Source organism: Malania oleifera, chromosome 4, assembly GCF_029873635.1.
Source record: "Malania oleifera isolate guangnan ecotype guangnan chromosome 4, ASM2987363v1, whole genome shotgun sequence".
NCBI lineage: Eukaryota > Viridiplantae > Streptophyta > Magnoliopsida > Santalales > Ximeniaceae > Malania > Malania oleifera.
Window position 1 is genome coordinate 86,207,403 of NC_080420.1, and position 27,143 is coordinate 86,234,545.

At 36.6% G+C, this 27,143-nt stretch overlaps 1 protein-coding gene across 2 annotated transcripts; it reads left to right on the forward strand.

Moving 5' to 3' along the window:
* Positions 1-26,767, forward strand: LOC131153320 (SART-1 family protein DOT2-like). Of its 2 annotated transcripts, none has more exons than XM_058105542.1 (6): positions 1-135; positions 243-449; positions 12,618-12,970; positions 13,925-14,145; positions 15,241-15,325; positions 25,848-26,767. In XM_058105542.1, the coding sequence occupies exons 3-6, from the start codon at positions 12,650-12,652 to the stop codon at positions 25,920-25,922; spliced, it is 702 nt and encodes a 233-aa protein (XP_057961525.1). In that variant the 5' UTR covers positions 1-135; positions 243-449; positions 12,618-12,649; the 3' UTR covers positions 25,923-26,767. The 2 variants fall into 2 exon arrangements, with proteins under 2 accessions (XP_057961525.1, XP_057961524.1); XM_058105541.1 differs by having other exon boundaries at positions 7-205; positions 313-449.
* The last annotated feature ends 376 nt before the right edge of the window (positions 26,768-27,143 follow it).

Consider the following 27,143-nt stretch of genomic DNA (forward strand, 5'->3'; position numbering starts at 1 on the left):
TCGTCTTGCACATTAAAATCCCTAGAATTCCCTTTCCCTCCCTTCTTCCTTCGCTGTTTTTCCTGCTCCCGCCACCATAGTCGCCTGCCGTCGCATGTCACCGTCGTAGCCGTGCGTAAAGGAGTGCGAAATTAGGTACGTTGTTCACCCTTCTACCGTGCGCACCCAGCTGCACCCGCCCCACCACCGCCGGCTTCGACATCATGTAAATCATCTCCACTCTCATTCTCCTTTTTGTGCAGATCCCTCCCCCCCCCCCGGTCTCTATAGCTCTAGTCATCTCCACTCTCATTCTCCTCTGCACATAAACAGGTGCTGCCAGCCTAGCACTGAAACTGGCTTCCCCTCCCGGTCTCTCCTAAGTTAGAAGCACCACTGCTCCATTGCTCACGAGGGAAAGAGGCTGAACCAGGGTTAGCAAGGAAGATATGCTTCATAAAAGATTATCTGTAGGTTTTAATTCTCTTCTTGTCCCATACTTCGATTTATTGAATTATCTGTTTGTTATCTGGTAGTGTTATGAACATGCTTTGATTCTTGAAAGAACACTTGTTACCTTTTAGAATAAGAGGTAAGAAATACTAGCAAAAGTTGTCGTAGGTCTTCTCTACATTAATTTTCTATTATGAAAAATTAAGCTGAAACTTCTTTGAGGTAACATGTATGACCGTGTGACCTACTGTGGAGTTCATAGACCCATATTTATGGATTGATTAAACATAACTGAATTTGTTCTACAGCTATCTTCCATTTTTGCTTAGAAAAAAATATTAATTTCAATTGAAAATATTTTGCAATTTTCTTTGATGAAAATCCTAGTCCAAGGTGTTAGCAAGTTCAGTATCAGCTTCAAGAGCTTTGATTGATTCTTTGTTGGAAGATGTATTGGGCTGTGTTTTTACCACATATATCTGCCAAAAAGATGCCCCACTGTAGAAGATTTTAGCAAACTAATTCCACATATATCTGCCAAAAAGATTTTAGCAAACTATATCTGCCAAAAAGATGCCCCACTGTAAAAGATGCTATATATCTTTTTGGAAGCGGAGAATTTTTCACTAAAAAATGCTATAGGATGGCCCTCTTGACTCAAGATCCCCCCTATACTTGTCCCAAAGACATCCCAAGCCACCTAAAAAGCTCCACTAAAGTCCAGATGCCTAAGTATATGTGCTTTAGTCATCTTCTGTATGAGCTCTTTAAAAGCTCCAGTAGTTGATGGGGTCCAATGAAACACTCCTTCAAACACTCAGTGGTAGGAGCCATGATGGTGCTAAATCGCCCTATGAATCACCTATGGAAGGTAGCGAGGCCATGAAAGCTACAAACCTCAGCAATTGTCCTAGGCTCTGGCCACTCTCTAATGGCTCTAACCCTTTTTGGATCAATGGCTATTCCATGCATGGAGATCACAAAACCAAGAAAGAGCACACTAGATTGTAAGAAGCTACACTTCTTGAGGTTAGCAAACAACTTCGTTTTCCTCAAGGTGAGAAAAACCTTATGACGATGTGTCAATTGCTTCTCCTTAGATTTACTGTAGACAAGTATATTATCAAATTATACGGCTAGGAACTTTCCTATGAATGGCCACAGAACATGTGTCATAACCCTCATAGAAGTGTTAGGGGCATCCAAAAAGTCCAAAGGGCATGACCACCAACTCAAATAACCATCTTGGGTCTTAAAGGCTATTTTCCATTAATTTCCTAGTCTAATTCTAATTTGGCGATACCCACTATGTAGGTCAATCTTGGAGTACCAACTAGTGCCAGCTAGCATGTCGAGCATATCCTCAAGTCTAGGGATAGGGAACCTATACTTGATGGTGATTTTGTTGACGACTCTACTATTTACACACATTCTCAAGATCCATCCTTTTTCAAAGTAGGAGAGCCGGTACAACACATGGACTAAGGCTATGTCTCACAAAGCCCTTGTCAAGGAGTTCTCCTTCTTGCCTATTCAATTTAACACGCTCTTTAATGCTATAATGGGGCAAGTTAGGTAATTGTGAACTTGGAATCAGATTATGGCATGCTGAATTTCTCGCATAGGTGGTAGCTCACTCAGTAGCTTGCTAGGCACAACATCAGAGAACTCAATTAGCAACTCTCCTACCTCAGGTGGGTACTTACATGACAACTCTCGATCCTCAGAAGGAACCTATTAAGTGGTGATAGCTAAAATGCATCAGTTTTTAAGATCTCTCGCTCAAAAGCCCTATGATCAAGCAAGTGAATGCTTCTTTGAATTGGGACTTGACGGGCTACCTTGTTCCTTAACTTTGGATCTTTGGGAGTGGGCTTGGTAGGAGTCAAGATGATATTCTTATCTTTGTGCCTAAACAAAGTGTTTTCCCTAATACAATTGGTTACATCATGATCAAATAACCATGGTTGCTCTAACAAGAAATGGGCCACATCCATCGGGAGACAGAGTACATCACATTAGACCCTATCCTTATAGTCTCCCATTTGGATGGGTAGAAGACACCTCTCAATAACTGGACGATTTGTCCTATTTTCCCAATTCACCTTAAAAAGTTGAGGGAGTGGCTCTCCCTTAAGGTTTAGTCTACCTAAAGCAGCATTGGAGATCGCATTCATGTTGCTACTCCCATCAATAACTAGTTTGCATGTCCTATACCCACAAAGAATGAAAGTGTGGAAAATAGTGGTCCGTTTTCACTTCTCACTATCCATGGTAGTGGTTAAGAAACACCTAACCATACTAACATGGCAGTTATTCTCCTCAAAATCATGTACAAGCTCACCCTCAACTCCCGAGTACTCAACAAAAAAAAGAAAAAAAGAAAAAAGGGCAGCCCAATGCACAGAGTTATTGTGTATGTGGGGTCTAGGGAAAGGGCAGACCACAATGGGTCAACATCTACAATTTGATCCTTGCAATCGGGTAGATCATCAATCTTATGCTCTAAAGCTAAGGCTTGTTGGGAGGCACTAATGAGCATAACACAACCTCCAAGAGACAAAAACGCCCTTGGGTCTTTAAAAATTATATAGTTAGGATTTCCCCTAAGAGGGAGACCAGAAAAGGAAAGAGACTACTCTAAGGAAACACAAATCGCTGAGGTTTAACTCGCCAAGTCTTTACTGCCCAAATTGATACCAACCACCTTGCTAGGGGATAAGTTGATCTTCAAACCCGTTATATTTTTCAAGATTTTTAACACAATAACAACCTTTCATAATTTTGTGACATTGTCTTCGAGAAACAGCATAGTATAATTGACAAGTTGAAGATGTGATGCCTCCACTTCCTTCTTCCCAATTCATAAAACTCTAATCACCTCCAAACCCTGAGCATTTGCACAAGATATGCACATCCAATGTATACAAAAAAGAAAGACAATGGCCCCTCTTTCCTAAGGCCCCAAGTAGCCTTAATCCACTATTTAGGTTAACCATTGACAAAATTGCCAAATGGTTTGAGCTTATGCAACCTACGATCCACCTCCTTTGCAAATCCTCAAAACCTTACCTACACATCACCTTGTCCAAGAAAACCCAATTTATCATGTTGTAAGCTTTCTTGAAACCTAGCTTAAATATAAGCCCCCTTGTACTGTTTCTCACATCCTTAACCAACTTAATAGCCATGGCAATGATGTTTAAAATTTGTCTGTCTTGAATAAATGTCGATTGACCCATGTTCATATTGCCCCTTGAAACCTCTTGCAAACTCATAGATAAGACCTTAGAAAGAATCTCACGAATACTAATCACAAGACTAATATGTTTAAAGTCTTCCATTGTCATAGATCTCTCCTTTTTTGGGGATAAGGGATAATAAGGAAGAATTCACACTATTTCCCACCACCTCAAATTCCTTAAAAAACCTCAATATGTCCCCTTGCAAAACCTCCCAATTCTCCTAAAAAAGATCCTCGTGAAACTGTAAGACTAGGAGCTTTTTCCTTGCTCACCTCATATATATCTGTGTGTGTATTTATTTATTTGTTCTTCAATTTGAAAGGGTCTTTCAAGCCATTGAAAACTTGCCTCGATGGGGCTTCAATCGATGGGAATTGCAATCACCTTTTTGTACCCACTCTTTTCTCTTTTTGGCACCAACTTATGCCCTCCCTCACTAAGACCAACATCAAATCATTACAAAGAATAGATTTTTGGCCCTAGTTACCTCCTCAAGGATTTGCACTCCTCAAGCCTATCCAACCCAACAATTTAAGAGAAAATGTTGTTTTTAATCACTTTGAGATTCTTAAAGACCCCTTTTGTTCTAGTGTTTCAACTTCAATTTGTGATACTTAAATTTATATATATATATATATATATATATATAAATTTATGTCTGTGTGTGTGTAAATATATATGTGAAAAAAGAAACGATTGAAAAATATTTTCTTCATTATTTTGTTCATATGTACAATCCAATATATAATACGATTACCTATTCTAAGCAAGGAAACAATTTCCTACTGAATAATATCAAATCCCCCATAATTACCCACTTTCCTAATTTGTATATTATTTACAAAGATATTCGGGATTGAGATTTTAACACTCCCCCTCAAGTTGGATCATAAATATTAATCATCTCCAACTTGCTAATAAGATCATCAAAGCTCTGTCGTTCCAACCCTTTAGTGAGAATATCTGCAGTTTGTTCCTTGGTTGGTACATAAGTCATACATATAATTCCTTCTTCAATTTTTTCTTTGATGAAGTGCCTATCTACCTCCACATGTTTAGTCTTGTCATGTTGAACTGGATTAAGAGAGATGCTAATAGCTGCCTTATTGTCACTGTAGAGTTTGATAGGAAGGTTCACCGGTACCCGTAATTCCTCCAATAGTTTTCGTAACCACAATCCTTCACAAATCCCTTGAGCGATTGCCCTGAATTCAGCTTCAGCACTACTACGAGCCACCACATTCTGTTTTTTGCTTCTCCAAGTTACGAGATTTCTCCAGACGAATGTACAATATCCTGTGGTGGACCTTCTATCTTCAACTGATCCTGCCCAATCTGCATGTGTAAAGATCTCTACTTCCTTGCTTTCACATTTCTTAAAGAAGAGTCCTCTTCCCGGGGATCCCTTGAGATATCTAAGGATCTTGTATACAACATCTAAGTGAACTTCCTTTGGTGAATGCATGTGTTGACTTACTACACTGACCGTAAATGCAATATCTGGTCTAGTATGTGATAGGTAGATCAGCTTGCCAACCAATTTCTGATACCTCTCCGTTTCTACCGGTTTTCTACAATCTTCAACCCTCTTTATTGTTTCTATCGGGGTTTCGCTGGGTTTGCATCCTAGCATGCCAGTTTCAACTAGGAGGTCGGTAACATACGTTTGCTGAGAAACACTAATTCCCTTTTTCGTTCTTGCCACTTCCATGCCCAAAAAATACCGCATCTGTCCCTAGTCTTTAACTTCAAATTCAGTAGCCAGAACCTTCTTCAATCTCTCCATTTCTACAGTATCATCACCAATAAGGATTATATCATCAACATACACTACTAGAATTATTCTCTTACCTCCTTCAGACTGTTGGAAGAATAGTGTATGGTCTGATTGCCCTTGTCGATACCCTTGATTCTTTAGTACCTTTGCGAATCTGTCGAACCACGCTCTAGGAGATTGTTTGAGGCCATATAAAGATTTCTTTAGTTTACACACTCAGTTTTCTTCACCTGTTCTACTGAATCCTGGTGGTATAGTCATGTAAACTTCCTCTTCTAATTCTCCATTTAAGAAAGCATTTTTAATATCAAGTTGTTGTAGTGGCCAATCTAAATTGGCTGCCAGGGACAAGAGAACCCGAACCGTATTTAAGTTTGCCACTGGTGCAAATGTCTCAGTATAGTCAATGTCGTAGGTCTGTGTAAAGCCTTTTGCAACAAGTATGACTTTATATCTTTCAACTGTTCCATCAGATTTATATTTCACTGTGAAGACCCATTTACAACCCACTGACTTCTTCCCTTTCGGTAGATCTGTCAACTTCCAAGTTCCATTCTTTTCTAGGGCTCGCATTTCTTCCATGACTGCCTCTCTCCATTCTGGTATTTCTAGAGCTTCCTGAATGTTTTTTGGCATTTTCATCCTGTCAAAATTAGAGACAAACGCACGATATCCTGTAGACAAGCTTTTATAAGACATGTATTTTGACCAAGGGTATTGAGTACATGACCTGGTTTGTTTTTTGATTGCAATAGTTAAATTGATATCATCAGGTGCAGAATTATCAGGGGAAGACTCAATTACTAGATCAGGATAAGGCAAGGGCTCATGGTTATTCAGAGCCATCACCGGTTCCAACGCTCTTGGTGCCTTAGGTATGAGATTCTCCCTCTCCTTTGTTTTTGGCTTTCTTGAGTAAACCAGTATGTCTGCGTTGTTTTGCTCTCTTGCATCTCCCCCTGAGGGTAAGTGTTCAGTTGTGTTTGGCAAGTGGGGAAGTAATGCAATGGAAGACTCATTAGATGGGTCAGGGAATGGAGTAACTGGAGTAACCGCAGATTTAGTAGTAAAAAGATCAAAGAACCGATTTTCACTCCATATCTCCCCCTGAAGAGAGGGCTTTGGGAAATAAGGGGTGGTTTCAAAGAAAGTGACATCAAGACTAACGAACAGTCGTTTTGAGACCGGGTCATAGCATTTGTAGCCTTTTTGGGTAAGTGAATAATCAAGGAAGACACATTTAATGGCACGAGGATCCAATTTATCACGATGGTGTGCATGGACATGAACAAAAGCAGTACAACCAAAAATTTTCAGTGGGAGACTGGAAGGGAGTCGAGAGGTAGGAAAGTGTTCTTGAAATTTCTGAAGAGGGGTGACAAATGAGAGTGCTCGACTTGGCATTCGATTAATGAGATGTGTGGCTGTTAAGATGACATCGCCCCAAAAATAATGTTTCATGTGGGTAGTAAACATTAATGCCCGGGCTACTTCAAGTATATGTCTATTTTTTCGTTCAGCAACCCCATTTTGTTGAGGGGTATCTACACAAGAACTTTGATGAACAATCCCATTATCTTGAAGGTAAGTTCCCATGATGGTATTAAAATATTCCATACCATTATCAGTACGTAGGATCTGAATATGAGTTTGGAACTGTGTATGAATCATGGTATGAAAATTGATGAAAATGGAGCGGACTTCAGTTTTTTCTTTCAGTAAGTAGACCCAACAAATACGAGTATGGTCATCGATAAAGGTCACAAACCATTTTATATTGGTGCGATTTAGGGAACGTGAGGGACCCCATACATCACTGTGAAACATAGCAAATGGGCGAGATGGTTTGTATATGGATGATGGAAAAGAAGTACGACAATGTTTAGCAAGCTCACATACTTCACATTGAAACTCATAAGCCATTTTATTTGAACAAAGAGAAGGAAACAAACGTTTTAAATATTGAAAATTGGGATGACCCATCCATGAATGCCATAACAAAAGTTCACTATTTCTAGAAGTAAATGCAGAATCACAAATTGCAGTATTACATAGTTCACTCAAACTTGCCTCCTCAAAGTAGTAGAGTCCCTCATACGCTTTAGCAGTGCCAATCGTCTTTCCCGATGATAGCTCCTGAAAAACACAATGAGAGGAAACAAATTTAGCAGAACAATTCGAGTCTTTTGTTAACTGACTGATAGATAACAGATTGCAAGATAACTTGGGGACATGTAAGATCGATTGTAAAGTTAAGGAATTAGATATGCGAATACTTCCTTTTCTAGCAACTGGTGAGAGAGAGCCATCTGCAATTTTTACCCTCAAATTCCCGGCATATGGTGAGTAGGATGAAAAATATTAATAAGACCCTGTCATATGATTGAATGCAACCGAATCAATTATCCATGGAGATTTGTAACAAGATGTGGTATTTAAAGTTGACAGATGATTACCTCGGTGAGCCAGGGAACCAGAGGAAGATTGACCCGATGTCTGCATTGATGAAATCATCTTATATAACTGATCCAACTGTTCAGGACTGAATGCATTGCTGGATGGGGTATTGTTGTTCTCTTCTTGTGATCTTTCAGTTGATCCGTCAGTGTTGGCCTGGTATCCACGATTTTTTTGGTATTGTCTCAGTTTCCAATCTGCTGGTTTTCCATGAATCTCCCAGCAGGTATTTTTTGAATGGCCTGTTTTTCGGCAATGTTCACACCATATTTTTCCTCTTTGCGGTCCTTGACTAGGTCCCCCTGGGCCTTTTAATACAAGAGCTGAGGCATCCGGCCCAGTGTGTCTAGTGAGCCCATCTAATTTTTGGGCGGATACAGGTACAGGAAGGTCCAGCCCAGCGGATTCGTTTTGAGGCCGCAGCATCACCCGCCTCCTGTTCTCTTCCCTCCTGACCTCTGCGAAGACTTCTCGGGTTGAAGGGAGAGGTCGCCGGCCAAGGATCCGTCCCCTCACGTCATCGAGCTCTCGATTCAGGCCGGCAAGAAACTCAAAGACCCTCTCGTTTTTGAGCCTCCTTCGGTATTGCGTGCTGTCGCCGGAGCACTCCCACTCCTCGTCAATGCTCAAATTGAGCTCCTGCCAGAGATGAGTCATCTCCATGAAATACTCGGTAACACCTCTCTCACCTTGCTTCATCTGCCACAATCGGGTCTTGATGTCGAAGATTTGTGAGTAGCTTTTGACATCGGAGTACGTCTCACGTACGGCTTCCCAGACTTCCTTCGCCGTCGGCAAGAACAAGTAAATTTTTCCGATTGATGGTTGCATCGAGTTGATGAGCCAAGCCGTGACCATGGAGTTTTCGAACCTCCATCTTTGCAAGGCTATAGCGTCGGAAGGGTCTTGTTTCCTCTGCTCACTGGTAAGATAACCAAGCTTCCCTTTTCCCTCAATCACCAGTTTCATGGACTGAGCCCATTCACGGAAATTTTTTCCGTTTAGTTTTTCCAATGAGAGTGGAAAGACTGTATTATCTAGTCCATTCATACCCCCACCGGACGTAGCCTCTGAGTCACCGGTGATGTTTGCAGAGGAGGTAGAGCCTCTGCTGTTAGCCATCGTTTAGCTAGGTTTAAGAAACCCTAGCTCTGATACCATGAAAGAAGAAACGATTGAAAAATATTTTCTTCATTATTTTGTTTATATGTACAATCCAATATATAATACGATTACCTATTCTAAGCAAGGAAACAATTTCCTACTGAATAATATCAAATCCCCCATAATTACCCACTTTCCTAATTTGTATATTATTTACAAAGATATTCGGGATTGAGATTTTAACAATATGTGTGTGTGTATATTATATGCATGTGTGAGGAAGAGTGACTTAGTTACTGTGGGGGGCAGTAGAAGGGGAAGGGGTAGACGTATAATAACTTGGGAGGAGATAGTGAGTAAGGATTTAATATCCTTGAATCTATCAAAAGAAATGGTCCATGATCGTATAAATTGGCGGAAAAGGATTCATATAGCCGACCCCACCTAGTGGGACTAAGGCTTGGTTTTGTTGTTGTTGTTGTATATTATATGTGTGTGTGTGTGTATTTAAATCCTTTTGTTCCTTGATCATCACTCTCCCCATTTGTCTCTTTCACACTCTCTCCCAAAAGGAAGAGTGTGTTGACCACATGTTCTCAAAATGAAAAAGGGTTGGTCCCTACTGCATTGGGTTGGAATCTAAAGGAGATGGAAATGGTTAGAAGGAGGGTTCTCTTGCACTAGATGTGAAAAAGTGTTTTCCCACCTGTTGGTAAACAAGCTTGTCTATCTTGAATAGAGAAATCAATCCTCCTCATATTGCTAGAGATCCTCATCACTCCTATTTATTTGTGGAATTAGGGATAATCCCAACCCACTCCCCCCCCCCCCCCAAAAAAAAAAAAGGAAAAAAAAGTGAAAAAACAATTGCCCAATGCACATCCCTCTAATCTCTAACTAAGCCCATGGAGAGAAGAATTTGCAAGACTATCCTTAATGGAGGGGAGCTTAGACGCAATGGTAAGGTTGTCGCCGTGTGACTTGAAGGTCACGGGTTTGAGGTGTAGAAATAGCCTCTTGCAAAAATGCAAGGTAAGGCTACTATAGACCCATTGTGGTCCGCCCCCTCCAGATGAATGGAGGAAAAACACTTTAATACCTATATAAAAAAATAAAGGAGATATTCAAAATTGTAATAACTATCGTGAAATTAAACTTATGAGTCATACGATGAAACTATGAGAAAAGGTAGTAGAACAAAGATTAAGGTTAGAAACGAAGATATCTGAAAATCAATTTGGTTTTATGCGTGAGAGATCTACCACAGAAGCTATTTATCTTTTAAGAAGATTAATGGAAAAGTTTAGGGAAAAGAAGAGGGACTTGCATATGATATTTATTGACCTTGTGAAAGCATATGATAGGATACCTAGGGAAGTTCTATGGTGGGTTTTAGAAAAAAAGGGTGTATGTTGTAGGTGTATGTCATTAAGGATATGTACGATGGAGTAATGACTAGTGTAAGGACTATAGATGGAGAAACTAGAGAATTTCCAATTACCATAGGTGTACATCAAGGATCTGCTTTGAGTTCTTATCTTTTTGCTTTAGTGATGGACCAATTGACTAGGGGTATTCAAAAGGAGGTTCCATGGTATATGTTGTTTGAAGATGATATTGTATTAATTGACGAAACTAGAGACGGAGTAGAGACTGAGTTAGAATTATGGAGAGAAGCTTTGGAATCTAGAGGCTTTAGGATAAGTAGAAATAAAACGGAATATATGAAATGTAATATTAGTAATGATAGGAGGAATATTGAAGACAGAGTTAAACTTGATGATGAAAAAATAAATAGCACTTGTAGATTTTGATATCTTGGATCTATTATGCAAGTTGAAGGAGAAATTGAAGATGATGTAATGCATGAGTTGAAGCAGGTTGGGTAAAATGGAGAAGTGCTTCAAGTGTGCTATGTGATTGTAGAATACCCTTAAAATTGAAAGGGAAGTTTTATAGGACAGCTATAAGACCAGTTATGCTATATGGATCGGAATGTTGGGCAACGAAAAAATATAATATCCAAAAAGTAAATGTTGCCCAGATGAGAATGCTTAGATGAATGAGTGGTATAACATTGAAAGATAAATTAAGGAATGAACATTTCGTGGTAAGTTAGGTGTAGCTCTTATAAAAGATTAGATAAGGGAGGGACGACTCAGATGGTATGGACACTTGCAACGTAGGCCACATAGTGTAGCTGTGAGGAAGAGTGACTTAGTTACTGTTGGGGGCAGTAGAAAGGGTAGGAGTAGACCTAAAATAACTTGGGAGGAGATAGTGAGTAAGGATTTAATATCCTTGAATCTATCAAAAGAAATGGTTCATGATCGCATAAATTGGCGGAAAATGATTCATATAGCCGACCCCACTTAGTGGGACTAAGGCTTGGTTTTGTTGTTGTTGTTGTATAATATTTTGTTAAAAGATTCAAAGGGTGAGCAACCCATAGACACTAGATGAATGCATAATCAGATTTTTGAGAGAATACTATCAACCAGATCTATGAAAAAAAACTGTGACCTAATAAAAAAATTTCTTGTTTCTTGTCAGCAAAAAATTTGAAGTGGAAAGCAACTTTAATTTGATAATTCCCAAACTATTTCAACTTCCTTGAAAACTCTCAAGTTATTTTCTCTCCAAATTAGCAACCAAATCTACAAAAAAAACTGTGACCAAATAAAAAAATTTCTTCTTTCTTGTCAGCAAAAAATTGGAACTAGGAGGCAACTTAATTTGATAATTCTCAAACTATTTACAACTCCCTTGAAAGCTCAAGTTCTTTTCTCTCCAAATTGTCAAAATGATGGCTGAGGGTATGATATCCTTTGCTTGCTTGTTTTTTGCTTTTGTACTAATAACCTCTCCAGGCTTAGAGTTCTTTCTATATCCCAGCTGAGATTGACAAATACACCCCAAGAGTTGTATACACCAACTCACCAAGTAGTAATGTGTTCTTACCCAATTGCAATGGAGAAATAAGCAGTTGACTGATTCTCCTGATTCTTTCAAAGACAGCATGTATTCACCAAACAAATCCTTCTGTTCTTCAATTTCTCTACAGCTTTAATTCTTGCATAGAGCATCCCAAGCAGAATAGGAAACTCTAGATAGCCCATTAACCTTCAAATAGATTTCCAAGGAAAGGAGATCTGCTTAGATAGTTAGACATGCCATTTACAAGGATTTAGCTGCAAACACCATATTGTTTGACAGCTTCCAACTAAAGTTATTCAGATCTCCCTTGTATGCGACAAGTCCCAACTATTCTTATCCAAATTTACACCTTAGATATCCAAATTTACACCTTAAAAACAATAATTAGCACTTAGTAATTCAAGAATGGTTTTCTTCTTTACCCATTTACACCTTAGATGCTTAGTTTCATTTTTATGGCAGCCTTCTGGCCTACTACATGGTAGATATATTGTATAATTTTAACAATTGTTAATGTAACTAACTACTCTTCACATCATTCGGAGATTTTGGATCTTTTGCTACTAAAGGACCTTTCTAAAATTGGTTAGAATCTTCAATAAATACATATTTTTCATGGGGATAACTGAATTGTCTATATTTGTCAAATGCTATTGCTCTTCCAGAAACACATAAGCCTGATAGTGAAGATGTTTTCATGGAGGAAGATGAGGTACCAAAAGCTTCTGACACAAAAAGAGAAAATGAGGCTGGGGGTTGGACAGAGGTAAAAGATAATGAAGACCCTGTTAATGAGAACAAGGAGGAGATTGTTCCAGATGAAACTATTCATGAACCTGCAGTAGGGAAGGGATTATCGGGTGTGCTTCAGCTGCTTAAAGAGCAAGGAACACTGAAAGAGAGTGTTGAATGGGGTGGCAGAAATATGGACAAGAAAAAGAGCAAGCTTGTCGGTATCTATGGCGATGAAGGGCAAAAAGAGATACGTATTGAGAGGACGGATGAGTTTGGATGGATTGTAAGTGATTCTTTTTCTCTTTAAATTTATTTGTTCACATTTAATGCTTTAGCATTTTTACGTCCTGCGAATGCCATTAAGACTTGCAGCAGAAATCTGGGGACCTGGTGTGGTTGGTGTAAGAGCTATGATAGTTATCAATGATGACAAATTTGTAGGCCAGATTCCTATTTACGCTGTGGCAGAATGATAGTGATTTCTTGATTGATCATATTCTTGTGAACTTTTTACCGTTTTGTTCATCTAGTCCCTGTTGCATGAGTCCACGGCTCTATATCTTAAGGTGGAGACATTGATAAATCATGCCGTCATCTGTTCATGACCTTAGAGAAAATAGAAAAGAGACAGCATTGTCTCATCCTCTATATTTTATATGCGTCAACAGAAGACATATCGCAAGTTGCTATCTAATATTGAGGAGAATGATTTAATTTTAGTGGCACCAAACTTAAACTTTGATTTCTATGGACATTGTATTTATTTGTGTAGACATGATAGCACTAAATATTATTGTTGATATAAGAGCCATGGTTCTCCTATTGAAAAAAAAAAGATGTTATGACTGAAGCTAGTAAGTTTGTGTAATTTATATAATGGGGATGCAGACAGCAGGGTTTTTGCACCCCATGGATAATGTTTCAGTCTTTATGCTCTCTTCAAAATCTTGTTTGCCTGCATGGTGAAATATCATCAAATACTGCCATTGGCATGCTTACTAAACTATCAGCCTGCCAAAAAAGTATAAGATTGCAGTGGCTGGTAGCAGTGGAAGTGTTTTAAAGCTTAGAGGGGCTTGCTAGTCTGATAACTAATTGGTACGGTGTGTGGTCTTCCGTTTCATTAAGTGTAGTTTTATTTCATCATAACAATCATATTGGTGAGACATAGAAATCGTATAAATTTAGTGTTATTTTGCAGTATATATGTTGAGTTTCTTTGCTTGTTTTTTGCCAGCTGACCCCAAAGGAAGCCTTTCGAATAATTTCTCATAAATTCCATGGGAAGGGACCTGGGAAAATGAAGCAAGAAAAGCGCATGAAGCAATACCAAGAAGAGTTGAAGTTGAAGCAAATGAAGAACTCGGACACACCATTACTTTCTGTAGAGAGGATGAGGGAAGCTCAAGCTCAACTCAAGATCCCCTATCTTGTTCTTAGTGGGCATGTTAAACCTGGGTATGCTTCAATCTTTTTTTCCAATAATCCATTTAATATATTTATTATAAATGTTGATTTGTTTTGAGCTGGACATTTTTGGGTGAATGAATGTGTGTACTTGTGAAGCCATCCCAATCAGAACAGCTCTCTCCTTCTGTCTCTCTGTCTCTCTGTCTCTCTCTCTCTCTCTCTCACACACACACACACACACACACACACACACACTACCCAGAGAGACTCCATCTCTATCTATCAATCTATTTATCTATCTAAATACTTCTGAATGTCTAAAGTTTATATTTAGGGAGGTAACAAGAAATAATAATTTATAGGGATGGCTACTGGAAGATTGTTCATTGACTAATGTTACAGCCTGCTGCCATGCCATAAAATGGTGTTTCCTTGGGCTTTATGCTACATCTACAAGATTCTTTTTAAAACAATTGTGGCATTTCATGATAACTGAAGGTATAATTATAAGTGTCAAGCTTAGTTTATTGGATTAATCTGCTGATATTTAGATTCTGGTTATGGTTTACCAATTATGGCCTTCTTTTTATGGCAATTTTGCATTGTTATACCAGCTTGGGATATTATAATATGTCCCGTGGATATGTATTTATGTCATGGAGAAACTGTTTTCCAGACCCTTCTGAAAAGCTTAGTTTCTTGCATGGATAGCTTGTGTAACTGGAATTTTAGGCATATGCAGTGTATCCGCAAAGGAATTATTTTTAAATTAATTAAACAAAAACTCCATCCCGCCTTCCGCCACCCACCCCCTCCTAAAATTTGATTATAAAAAAAATAAGATTATGGAAGAATACAGTTGGAAGGAGGAGGTTGGAGTTGCTAATAGTAGTTCTTTAACTTTTGATATTGGGTGAAAACATTCTTTACCTTTTTATTTGTTTTCTTTTTTAAGTTGGCTATGGCTGATATTATGGCATAAAGGGTGCCACAACAAGATGACTTCTTGCTTAATGTATAGTAAATGATAGGGCCAAAGATCTAGAATAGTGAAACATGTGTTGAAGCATAACCTGTTCTAAAATGGCTTCAACTTACGATTCATTTACTTTTTTAAAAAAATATGTATCTTACTGTTTTCAGGCAAACTAGTGATCCTAGAAGTAGATTTGCTACTGTTGAGAAGGATCTGCCTGGTGGCTTGACACCTATGCTTGGTGACAGAAAGGTCAGTCAACTTCTACATGTATAATTTTTTTGTTGCATGGTTTGTGACAAATAGATATGTTGATTAAACGGATTCATGTGCAATTCATATCCACATTTGTATTGTTACAGTTTTTTGTTTGATGGAGCTGTAGAGGTTATTCTTTAGTATCACTATAAAAAACTATGAAAATGAAAATAGAAAGGAAAACTAGAAACCAGAAACGAAGGCTAAAATTGAGAAGGCTAAATCTATGGTTATACTCAATTGAAACAAATTAAAATCCTTATTGAACATCTTAGTGTTGTCCCTAGATCAAATAACAATTAATTATGATGCCATCATTCAACGACTATAAAATTTTTCATCAAGTAATTTAACAATGAAACCAAAATTACAAGTAAAATTTAAAGTTTGAATCAATAAAAACATGATTAGAGTAGTGAAAATGCAAAAAGGATACAATTTAAGAAAAATTATAATAAAAAAGTAGGAATTGCATGATATTTATTTTACTTAATAATTATAATTTTTTTTCAATGTCTTTACCATGCATGCATGATTCAACCCACAAAAGTTAATGGGGCTTTAGATTCTTTGGTGAGGGGCGTTGACTTGTCTGCAAGTAAAATCGGAACAAGTAGTCCTATCATTGTAGCTGATGATTCTGGGTCTTCTCTCCAGAAAGCATTCCAGGCTGAATGGTGATCATGGAAGTTTAAACAAGGTCCAAGGTTGGGGTGTACTCGGTTCTAATTGGTTTGGTTATGGCCTAAACCAATGAAACACTGAAATTCTCGGTTTCTAATAATGCGAAACCAGTGCGAACTGAGAACCATGGTTCAGTCAAAGTAGAGACTGCTGGTTTTTCGGTTCTGTTTGATTGTTTTATCCGTTTATAAAATTTTTAAAACCTAATTGAACTCGATAACTATGGGCCATCATTGAATACATGCTGTTGTTCAAAAGCATGTTTGTGTGCTAGAACAACTCCAGCCCAAGCCCATATATTATGAACAAAGCAGCCCAAGCTGTCATTTTGTAAGGGAAGGGTGGCTCTCAATTTTTGGTTGTAACCGATGTGGGACTGAGGGGGGTGGGGAGTGCTCTGAGCTGCACTTGTGCGCTGCCTTCAATGCCTTATGAAGAAACACAAGTTGTCCCACATCGCTTCAGGAGAGAGAAATGGTCCTCATCCACATCTATAAAAAACTCTTATCCCCACTCAAAAAATATTATTGGAAATATATATCTTGTTAAATTGCAGCTCAGTATAATTTGTTTTAATAATATTTTCAGAGTTAAAAAGAAAGAATAAATAAGCGTATGAAACATAATACATTGAATTTAAATAATACATGTATACATTGGTTTTTGGTTTTTTTAGTTTAGTTATTAGCAAGACTTAAACCGAAACTGAAAGCAGATTTTAAAAAATTACAAAACAGAAACTGAAAACTGTGAATATTTTTGTACACTCCTAGTCCAAGGTGGCCTGTCTCAAAACTAGGAGGTCCCTTATGGAAAACAGGCCTGGTGAATATTGATGGTGGAAGGGATAACTCTATTAGGGATGAGAAAGAGGTCTGTTGAGGCTGGGGTTTAGTAAGGTATATTCTTGGGGAATGGTGATGCTGGTGAATGTTGCAGTGAGAAATTGTTTTGAAGATGAACAAATTAGCATTGATATGATGACACCTCCAACTCGTTGTGAAAAAATTCGGAGAAGCATTTGAGTGTTATGGAGACACCGGTTGCTCAGCTGATTGAATCAGGTGAGAAGTAATGTGAGGGAAGTTGTTTTGAGGAAAAGACAAAATTGGGCAATGAGTCTGGTCTGAGAATGAGAGTGATATTGATAGTGGGTTTTTTTTATTGCACTGGTTTATTAATGGATGAGGTCTGGGAGCAATTGGGGTATGTTTCTGATTCGTCCAATTTAGTATCAGTTCATGGATTCTTGATTCTTCAGGGGAGTATTCTTGGAAGTATTTTTTTGTGCATTTAACCAATAAAAATATGTCCTTCCTGCTTCACATAGTCCCCTCAAAGGAGGGCTTTTATTTGGTTAGTTCTTCATAGGGTTAACTAACAATTTGTTGCAGAGTAGGAAGCCTTTTAAGGCTTTACCTCTGGATGTTTGTTTGTTTGTTTGTTTGTTTGTTTTTTTTTTTTTAAGTTTAGAATCTGTCTCTCGCCTGTTCTTTCTTTGCTCCTTTTCATAGAGGGTGTGGAATGATGTTTTTATGGCTTATTTGGAGAGTTTGGTGTGCCCAGAGTTGGTGGAGGATTTATTGACTATATCATTTTCAGGTTATGGGAGGGGTAGAGATGGTTTGGTATTGTGGAGGTATGTGATTTTTTTGCTGTTTTGTGGGGATTTAGCTGGAGCAGAATGGTCAAATTTTTACGGGAAAGAGGGTGTATTTAACTATGCTTTTTTGCAGCAGGATGTTTCAGAGGAGTCCCTTCTTCAGACTACAGTGAGTCCTTAACTTATCCACTGAAAGACCTTTTGTCATTGCCAGATATCAGACTGTTCTCCTCACCCGCCCAAAGTGCCACATGGTCACTACATTCTACTCAAAACCATAGTTAGAATCTTATGATACACGATTCAGAACTTACTAGTAAATCTAAAAATAGATGACTTGTTGCCAAAAGTATCAATTCACCATGTGAATCTAATGAATTGATCTGATTCTATCAAATCTCATGAATCGAGACCTATCATATCCTGACAGACTTGACTAGTTTAGAACCCCAAAAATAGATTTTATTTATTTATTTTTTGCTTTTAACTTTACAGGATTACCTTCCATTCCTTGTGTTCACCAGTTTTGTGCTAAAAGAGAGGAGAAAATAGAACTTTAGGTCTTATGTTGCTTCACAAAACCATTGTTCACTCTAAGAAGAGTATAATGTTCTGCCAATAAGAAGGGGCGGAACACTTATAGGCTAAGGTGGTACTCATGTTTCATTGTGTCGTTAAGATTCAAAAGTAGTTTTTCCTTTTTGGTAGTAGTTTTTTCAATTTTATTGTCATTTTTTGAGGTTAATTATTATTATTATTTTAATATGAGAAGGAATATGCATGAAACGTTAATTTTTTTTTTCACTGTCAATAAACACCAAAAGTTCAGTTTTTTTTTTTAATTATTTTTTTCTTAATTCCCCCCTTAAACAACATAAAGTTCTTTTTTTAATTAATATTTCTTGACTCGTTCCCTTAATTTTCATTTGTTTAGGAAAAGTTTATTTTTTTTATTAGCAAAGTTTATATGTGACCTATTTGCTTCTTGTTCGTATATCCATATATACATGTCATTTATAATTGATTTTGGAAATTTGTACCGAATCTTATGATTCAACTTGAGTCTTGATTCTCCATTTCCACAATTGAGATTTTGATTCACAATTGAATCTCAATTCAAAACACTGATGGGAAGCTGCAAGTGTCCCATTGCCCATCCTCTTCCCTGGCATGTGCACAATTTGCAGTTCCACAGTCACAAACCAAGGTTTCTCCAACCGCAAGATTTTCTGTTGCCTGATTCACAGTTTAACAGTCACAAGCCGAGGCTTGATCAACAACAATAATTTCTTTCACCTATCCCACATCACCAACTCAAGCCAAAAGCCAATCAGCAATAAGAATCTACTTTGTCCTATTCTCTTTGAATGTGAACGGCATGATCTCCTAGTCTCATTTGCTGTGAGGAATCTTAAAAAAAAAAGGGAAAAAAAAGGACCTGCTACTTTGAAACCTGAAAGTAATTTAAAAGAGCCACAATAGTGGCAGACATTAAGAAAACTGTACTACCAAAGAACCCTGCAGTGAACACCCTTGTGGATGTATAAGAGAAAATCCTGTTCCACATTGGCATTTCTCTTCTGCCAAAGAATCCAAATTACAGTAAAATCGCATACTGTCTCAAAATCCTTACCTTCTTACACCTTCCAAAACCACCAAAATCAAAAGCCTGCAAGGACTAAGGATACACCCAACAACTTACCAAAAAACCAAGTAGTTTGTTCTGTAAAGACAAAGTTACGTGCCAATGCAGGAATAAATAAGCTTGATCCTTGTGTTAGCATAACACATGACAGCACATCTAGAGATAGGGCCATGTATGATTTATGAACCTGTGGCAATTATTGATGTTAACTCTACTAACGGTGGAGGTCCACACAAAAGCCTTTACTTCTGAAGGAACTTTTGCTCTCCAGTGAGAGGAATATAATGAGAAGACTTGTTTAGATGAGAAAAAAACAATTTACAAGATGAAGCTCCTGAATTATTCAAACATCAAGTCGTAACTTCCTCATGATGAGAATAGGGAAAAGAGTCTTAACAACCTCAGGAAGGGAAGTTCTTCCATCTCCTTATCAAGAAGATTTCAGGGAAAAAAATAAAAAATTGCGTGAACCATCCCTCATGAGAAAAGAAGAAATAATTGCTCCATGATGCAAAGAAAATGAAAAAAAGAAGAAAAAGCAACAGAAAAGCTTACTTCCCCCAGACAAAGATCCTTCCAAAACTAAACCCTACAGCCACCTCCTACTTTATATTTGAAACAAGGAAAGAAGAAAGTAGTTACCTGCGAGATGAGTTTCCATGGGCATACATGGGCTTATATGCGAGACTGAGTCACAGCAATAGCATCCTGCTCCTGCAAACTAAATCTACCTTTTGAAAAACCTATGTCAAATTGTCAGTTTCCAAAGAAGAATGCCATAGCCACTTACCCAACGAAGTAATGTTTTTAGACACAAAATTACAGAGGCCCGTCGTCTTTCTCCCTAGATCTACAACTATCTCCCTACTTGCAAGATGCTCTCTCCTCACCTGCCCCTGACCAAAGAAATAATGCAATAGACCCAACAGTGTGTTGGGCTTTGCCTTTTTGGATACCCACATAACATGAGGCCCATTTCCTTTATTATCCATATGGGCTAGCTCATTAGCTGGATAAGATGTACTTACTATTAGACAAGACAGGCCAATGATGTTAAGACATGGCCCAAACTATTTCTGCCAAACCTATTTTCTCCTATTTATATGCAGGCCTACCATATTTGAATGTATTTCCAGGCACATTCCCGTCCAGATTCAAAGAAAACCTGGTACTCATATTGAAGGGGAGTCATGCCCCTCCAATCTACAATTTCCAAAGTAGTTTCCTTCTCCAGTCCACATTTTCCAATTATAGCAACTTCCATTGGGAAACAACTATTATTGACTGAAAGCACAATCATTCTTCAATTGTCAGCTGACTTAGGCCTCTGAATAAATGGTTGTTCTTTCCGAAACTGATTTATGCTCTCCATTAGGCTCCAATTTAATTTTTTACATAATTTTTTTAACCCAAATTTGCACATCTCGTGGCAGTAGCTGTTCTGTTAGATGGCTCATTACCTGCAACATGACAAAGCAGTGGTCATTCGAAAAATTTCTATCTGCCTATCGCATATATACCTGCATAAATTTCTCAACAAGAGAGAGGCCCGTCCTATTCACCTAAAGCCTTGTTAGAAATATGAATTTCAATCCTTCAAGATTTGCCCCACTTGATGATTCTTCTTTTAAGTCCAGTAAAATCAGCTGATCCAAAATCAACGGAGCATTTTCTGCTTGAGAAATAAAGGTTAATTTTTATCCTGCAACTCTGATGCAAAGCAGAAGCTTTGTATCTTCTAGAAGTTCAAGCTTGAACGTCTTCTTGTCATTCAGTTTGGCTGAACCCCATTAGAATCTAAACTTATTTGGAGAGTGGAATGCTGCAAGTTTTGAAAATCATAAAGAAGAACCTCCTTGGATGGCCCTCCATCTCATCCTATTGATCATACAGATCATGGGTAACAAACTAATCCTTTATCACAACTACTTTGGACTGGCTACATGTATTTTTCTCCATTTAATTCGGTTCAACTCTATGCCTTTTGTATGATTGTTAGATGATTTTATAATGAAGGGGCCAAGTGATAAGGAATTTATTCCCCTGTATTTATCAATTCAATGGTAAGATTTATTTTAGGCTGCAATCAAATGCATTGGTACAGTAAATTCGTAATTCTACCCCAATCCTGACCTCACCAAGGGAGTGGGTGCATTTGACTCTTGATTCATGAAGTGTAACCGTGGCCACATGATTTTGTGAAACTAGGAACTCATTGAAAATGTCATAATAAAGTGATGGTTAAATTACATGGAGCCTAAGGTTTGTTGATCTTGAGCATGAGTTCTAAAAGTACAAAGACCTTTTAATGCTGTTACTCTTACAATTTATTATCCCTTCATTAGTCGACTATCAAATGCCGTTGCAAAAGTTATTATGTCACAATAAATGGACAGTTCTACCCTTCAACAACAATTAAGTGATAAAATATTCAATTTGCCACTCACTTCCATTGGTACTCCCCTGCTCTCTCCTAGTCAAACTGATTTAATATGTTTTATATAAACAATTTTATGCACAAAAAACTCATTTTGTATATTTCTACATGAGAATATAATGCACAAAACTAAATATATGTGAAATTCTCCTAGTAGGCTAAAAGGAAAATTTTAGGGTCTATTAGGTATTATTTCTATTTTCTATTTTCTATTTTTGTTTCTACTTGAAATACATTTGTTTATGTTGCCAATTTTTTGTTTCCTTCGTAAGTTTTCAATTGTTCTTAAGGAATTGAAAACCATATTTTATGGTTTTCAGTTGCTTGGTTTATTTATGTTTTCTATTTTCTATTTTCGTTTCTACTTGATGAATAATAGATTATGAAAATACATTTGTTTATGTTACCAGTTTTTTGTTTACTTTGTCGGTTTTCAATTGGTCTAAAGGAATTGAAAACCATATTTTATGGTTCTCAGTTGCTTTGTTTTGGCAACATGTTGCCAAAATACTTCAATATTTAGAATTAACTTTTGTGGATTAAATAATTCATTTATACATAATTTTTAATTAAATGAAAATAAAAATGGCCATATGAATTTAAAATATAATTAAAATAAAAATATCCATTAACTTTAAATTAAAAATAATAAAGCGATTTAGAAAATATTTTTACTATTTTTCAATTATCATCACAATAAAATTATTCTTGAAAAACGAATTTGAAATATACTAATTACGTAAAATAATTATAATATATATATATTTTTATTTTAATGTATCAATCTTCTATTCTTTTGTCCTTTATTATTTTAATCATATTTTTTGAATTGTTAATTGATTCAAGGAGAAAAATGAGGATTTGTTCAGTAGGAAGTTTTAAATTTTTTTTTTTAGTTTTGGAAATATTAAGCAAATTGGTTGTTGGTTTTTTTATTTTTAGTTTCTATTTTTGGTTTTTGATTTTTGTTTTTGGTTTTATTTTTCATAAATTTTGACAATGATACAAAACAATCCCTCAATTTTTCACGTCTAATTTTTTGGGTAACCTCCGCATTTTATCCTTTAGGTGTTAGGTATCACTATCAAAAATTAGAGAAACAGAAACCAGAAATGAAAACCAAAAACCAGCCACACAAACTAAAAACTAGAAACCAGTAACCTGTTTGGTTAACATTTATAAAACTAATACAAATTAAAAACTTAATTAAAAAAAAAAAAACTTATTTTCATCTTTAAATCAAATAATATTATAAAAATATGATTAAAATAATAAAATTACAAATAATACACATTAAAAAAATACTATAATAAAAATAAAATTTATTATAATTATTTTACTTTATTGTTCTACTTTCAAAATTTACTTTATAATGAAAATTTTACTAGACATGACAATTGGAAAATAGTACAAGCATTTTGTAAAATTGGATTTATTATTATTATTATTTTGAAATTTATTTATATTTTTATTTTAATTATATTTAAATTCATATAGTCATTTAATTTTGATTTTAATTTAAAAGTGTATAAAATGAATAATTTAATTCAAAAAAATAATTTTTGGATATTAAAATTTACTAGTTGCCAAAATAGCTGAAAACCATAAAATTTTGTTTTTGGTTTTTTGATAAATAGCTGAAAACCAACAGCAGAAACAAAAAACTAACAAGATAAACAAAAGTGTTTTTTGTAACTTGTTTATTCACTGTGGAGAAATAGAAATAGAAAACAAAAAACAACAATAATACCAAACATACCCTTAGATTCTCTTTACATTGTGATATTAGTTTGGCTGCAATTCTTTCATGGTGTAGTCACTTTGGAATAGGAAGAATTGCCATTGCAAGAATTAGGGGTAATAATTCTTCTCTCCTTCTTGGGTTCTTATTGAATCCAAGGTCCTTGCCAGGCACAAGGGATGGAATCCTCAACTTGTTACTGTCTGTGTTAAGGATGCTTTATGAACCATGGAGTTTTTGAGAGATTGTGGAACAAAGGAAACATGGGTGTTTAAACATGGTTTTAAATCACGGTAGCGGGTAGCATAACGTAATGGTAACGGGTGTAACGGGAAGCAAGAGTAGCAGATGTTACATAACGGAAAGCGGGTGTAACAGCCGTGAATTTTTTGAAGCACGCACAACCTTGTGCGTATTAGTGTACTTGCATGTTTTAAGCTTTTAGCCATCCTTAGAAATGGTTTTAGTGTATTTTGGACCCTTTAGTTCGAGTAACTAAGTTATTTGGTAAGGGCAATAAGTTTACATTTGTTTTAAACCATCATTGATAGAAAATTACGTGTGTGCGAGTATTTATACTTCTCATTGTTCTTATAAGTGATAAATTCTTATGTGTGCTAAATGAATTAATAAAATAAAATACATTATACACTCCATTAATCTATTAGACACATAAGACATAAGAATAATATAAATGTTAAATAGCTAGAAAAGAAAGAAGGTTGAAGTTGAAAAATAAAGAGCATAAATATCACATTACTAATATTATTAAAAAAAAAAATTCCCTAACAAGTTAGTATTTTGAAATTGTTAATTAATGCATCTATTGTGAGTATTTAAAAAAATAGTAAATTTTGTATCATTGTCATCCTCATTATAATCTTTTCCCCCTCTTGCCACTTGGTATATTGAGAATGATATATGAAAGAGAGAGAAAAAGTGATAAGAAAAAGTAAAAAATAAAATATTTTTTTGGTGTAACAGTCCTGTAGCGGTTACGTAACGGCCGTAGCAGCCTATACGTAACAGTTGCGGTCCGTAATGGTCGCTATGGCCGTGATTTTTCTTCCCACCGATTTTGCGGTGCGGTGTCGGTAACCCAAAAAACCTTTACGTAACGGCGTTATGTAACAGTCGCGGCCTTTATTTAAAACCAACTGTTTTGCCTATAGGCTATCTCACTTGAGTTTCATTTGCATTGAGAAAGACTTTAAATATGCTATTGGGAAATGTGGAGCAAGATTGTGGATTTTAAGTTTAGGGGGATTGGGATGAATAGCAAAGCATTGGTCTGGATCTGCTGGATAAGTTTTTTGGAGGTTCATCATGCGACTTGAGGTGGAATGTGCTGGACCATGCTCCCTTGGATTGGTTATTCCCCGACAATTACCAAAAATTCTCCATGCCAAGTCTAAAAGATTGGGAGTTCCCTGCTGGAAAAAAATGGCAGTTGGGTGCTGTGTGGTGGTTCCTCCCACTAAACAGTCTGGAATGTGATACTTGATGTTGAGGATGGAGATTTCTTGCTTAGCAAAAAAAAAAAAAAAAAGTAAGATGGAAATTATTTTATACGGTGGTTTTGACATGGTGAAGGTGAACAATGTGAATTTAATAGTTGTGGATTTTGGTTTATGTGATGGTAGCAATTGTGTGATGGAGTAAACTGATAAAAAAGAAACTCTTGAGCTTGACATGGACAACCGTGTGCTTGGTGTATCATTTAGATTCATCTCTCTTTTGCATGTTTTTGAATCCATATCAGCATATTGCTATTATATATTGCTTCCCATTTGAAAAGACACTTTTGTTCCTAATTGTTTAGAATGACACCAACATTTGCATGGTCATTTGCTTAAAATAATATTACATTTTCTTTTTGTAAACCAGTATGTTTGTATACATTGGCTATTATATTGCTCTATTCCATTTTGTGAGGTAAATGTAACCTTAGGGTTTGGGTTGATGATAGATGTCACTTGTGATGTAAAACTGTTCTTTCTTTATTTACCTTATTTACTTTCTTTGCAAATCTCTTGCCTAATCTTTTTCCTTTTTGGGGATATATTCATCTGTAGACCTATCTCAGCCAAATGCACATTTGTGTTCTCCATCACTTATCTCATGGCCTTGGCCATGCTCTCCATTATTTTCTGTGGCACATTCAAATTTCAGTTTTTGTAGCACTCGGCTGAATCTTGTCACTCAATTTTCTCTCACATCCTCTTGCTCTCTCCCACATTTTAGAATGTGTTCAAGTCCCAGACCTTTCACCAGTCTCAAATCCCAATATGTGCACCTTCAGGCTGTTTGCCTTCTTGATCTTAGGTTGCAAGTATCAGATCCTTATAATCATAAAATATAGTAAAATATTTTATTGCATTAACTATTTTGATCTCTATTTTTCAGGTTGAGCATTTCTTGGGGATTAAGTGCAAGGTTGAGCCTGGGAATATGGGCTTGTCAAAGAAGCCGAAGAGCTAAGTCTTCTGTAGAAGCTTCCGGCTAATATACGAGGGAGTTCAAGGCATTTTTGTATAGTAACACCATCAAGGAAAATTTCCTTTTGTTATTTTATTTATTTATTATTATTTTTTATTTTTTAAAGTATGCTCATGATTAAGGCTTATGATAATGCAAGCAGCTAATCTGTACTGCATTGGGCTCTAGGTGTAGAATTTGTAGATTAAAATTTTATTGTTGCAGGAAAGAGATATTGATGGATGTAACACATGCAATTTTGTGTTATAACAATTCAATGTTATTACTGTCCAAGATGTTGACTCGGACATTGGAGGGTCCTTGGGATCCATTTTGCACTATGGAGCTGGAAAACGTGGCAGCATTTTTGGCTTCGTGCAATGCCCCTTGGAGACGGCCAAATAAATAATTTTCCTTTTTCCTCAGGAACCACAACGCTCATAGTATGGCTCTACATTGTGGATGCTCGAGACTTTTGAGTATGGCATAGCATTCTTGTGGTGGATTAGTATGGTTGCGGGGTTCGTCTATTCCTTGTATCTGTTTTGACAAATTAGTTTTGGGGTCATTTTTAGTTGTGTGTGTGTGTGTGTGTGTGTGTATGTATCATGTTTGTTGTTTGTTTATTTTATAAAGCTGCAATTAAATGTAGAGCCATGCACAAAAATTCAATGTTTGACCACGGACCTTCAAGACTGGTCCGTTTGGTTGTGTGAACTTGTGTGTTTTTAGAGTGGTCATAAAATGTTCTTAAACTTAATGTATTATTGTTAGTGCACATGGAATATTTGATTGAAAAATGCTCTCAATCAGCTCTATATATTGCAGGAATGAATTTTTGACTCTTCTATTTTATTTTTTTCCACAAACTATTTCATTCTATCATTTGCTTTGCAGGATTTTGTTCCAATTTTTGTATTCTACTACTATCACCTCAGACTAATTTTGGTCATGGGCAAGACGAGACTTTCTATATGCTTGAGTTTGACTTGGGTAATTCTTGCCTTATTAGCTCAACTCGTCTTAATATGTTTTCCTTGGCAAGTTGATGGTGAGTGGTCCAATCCATAGTTTAGGTCCTTTGGGCAATAATTATCTTATCTTTTTTGATTGATTGGGAACCAGCTAGTTGTTAGGGTTACAGTTGACCAAGCAAGTTCATGCTGACTTAGCTTCCTTGCCCCAAATATTTAAGGGTGTAAAAGATTGTTCAAACAGAAGATA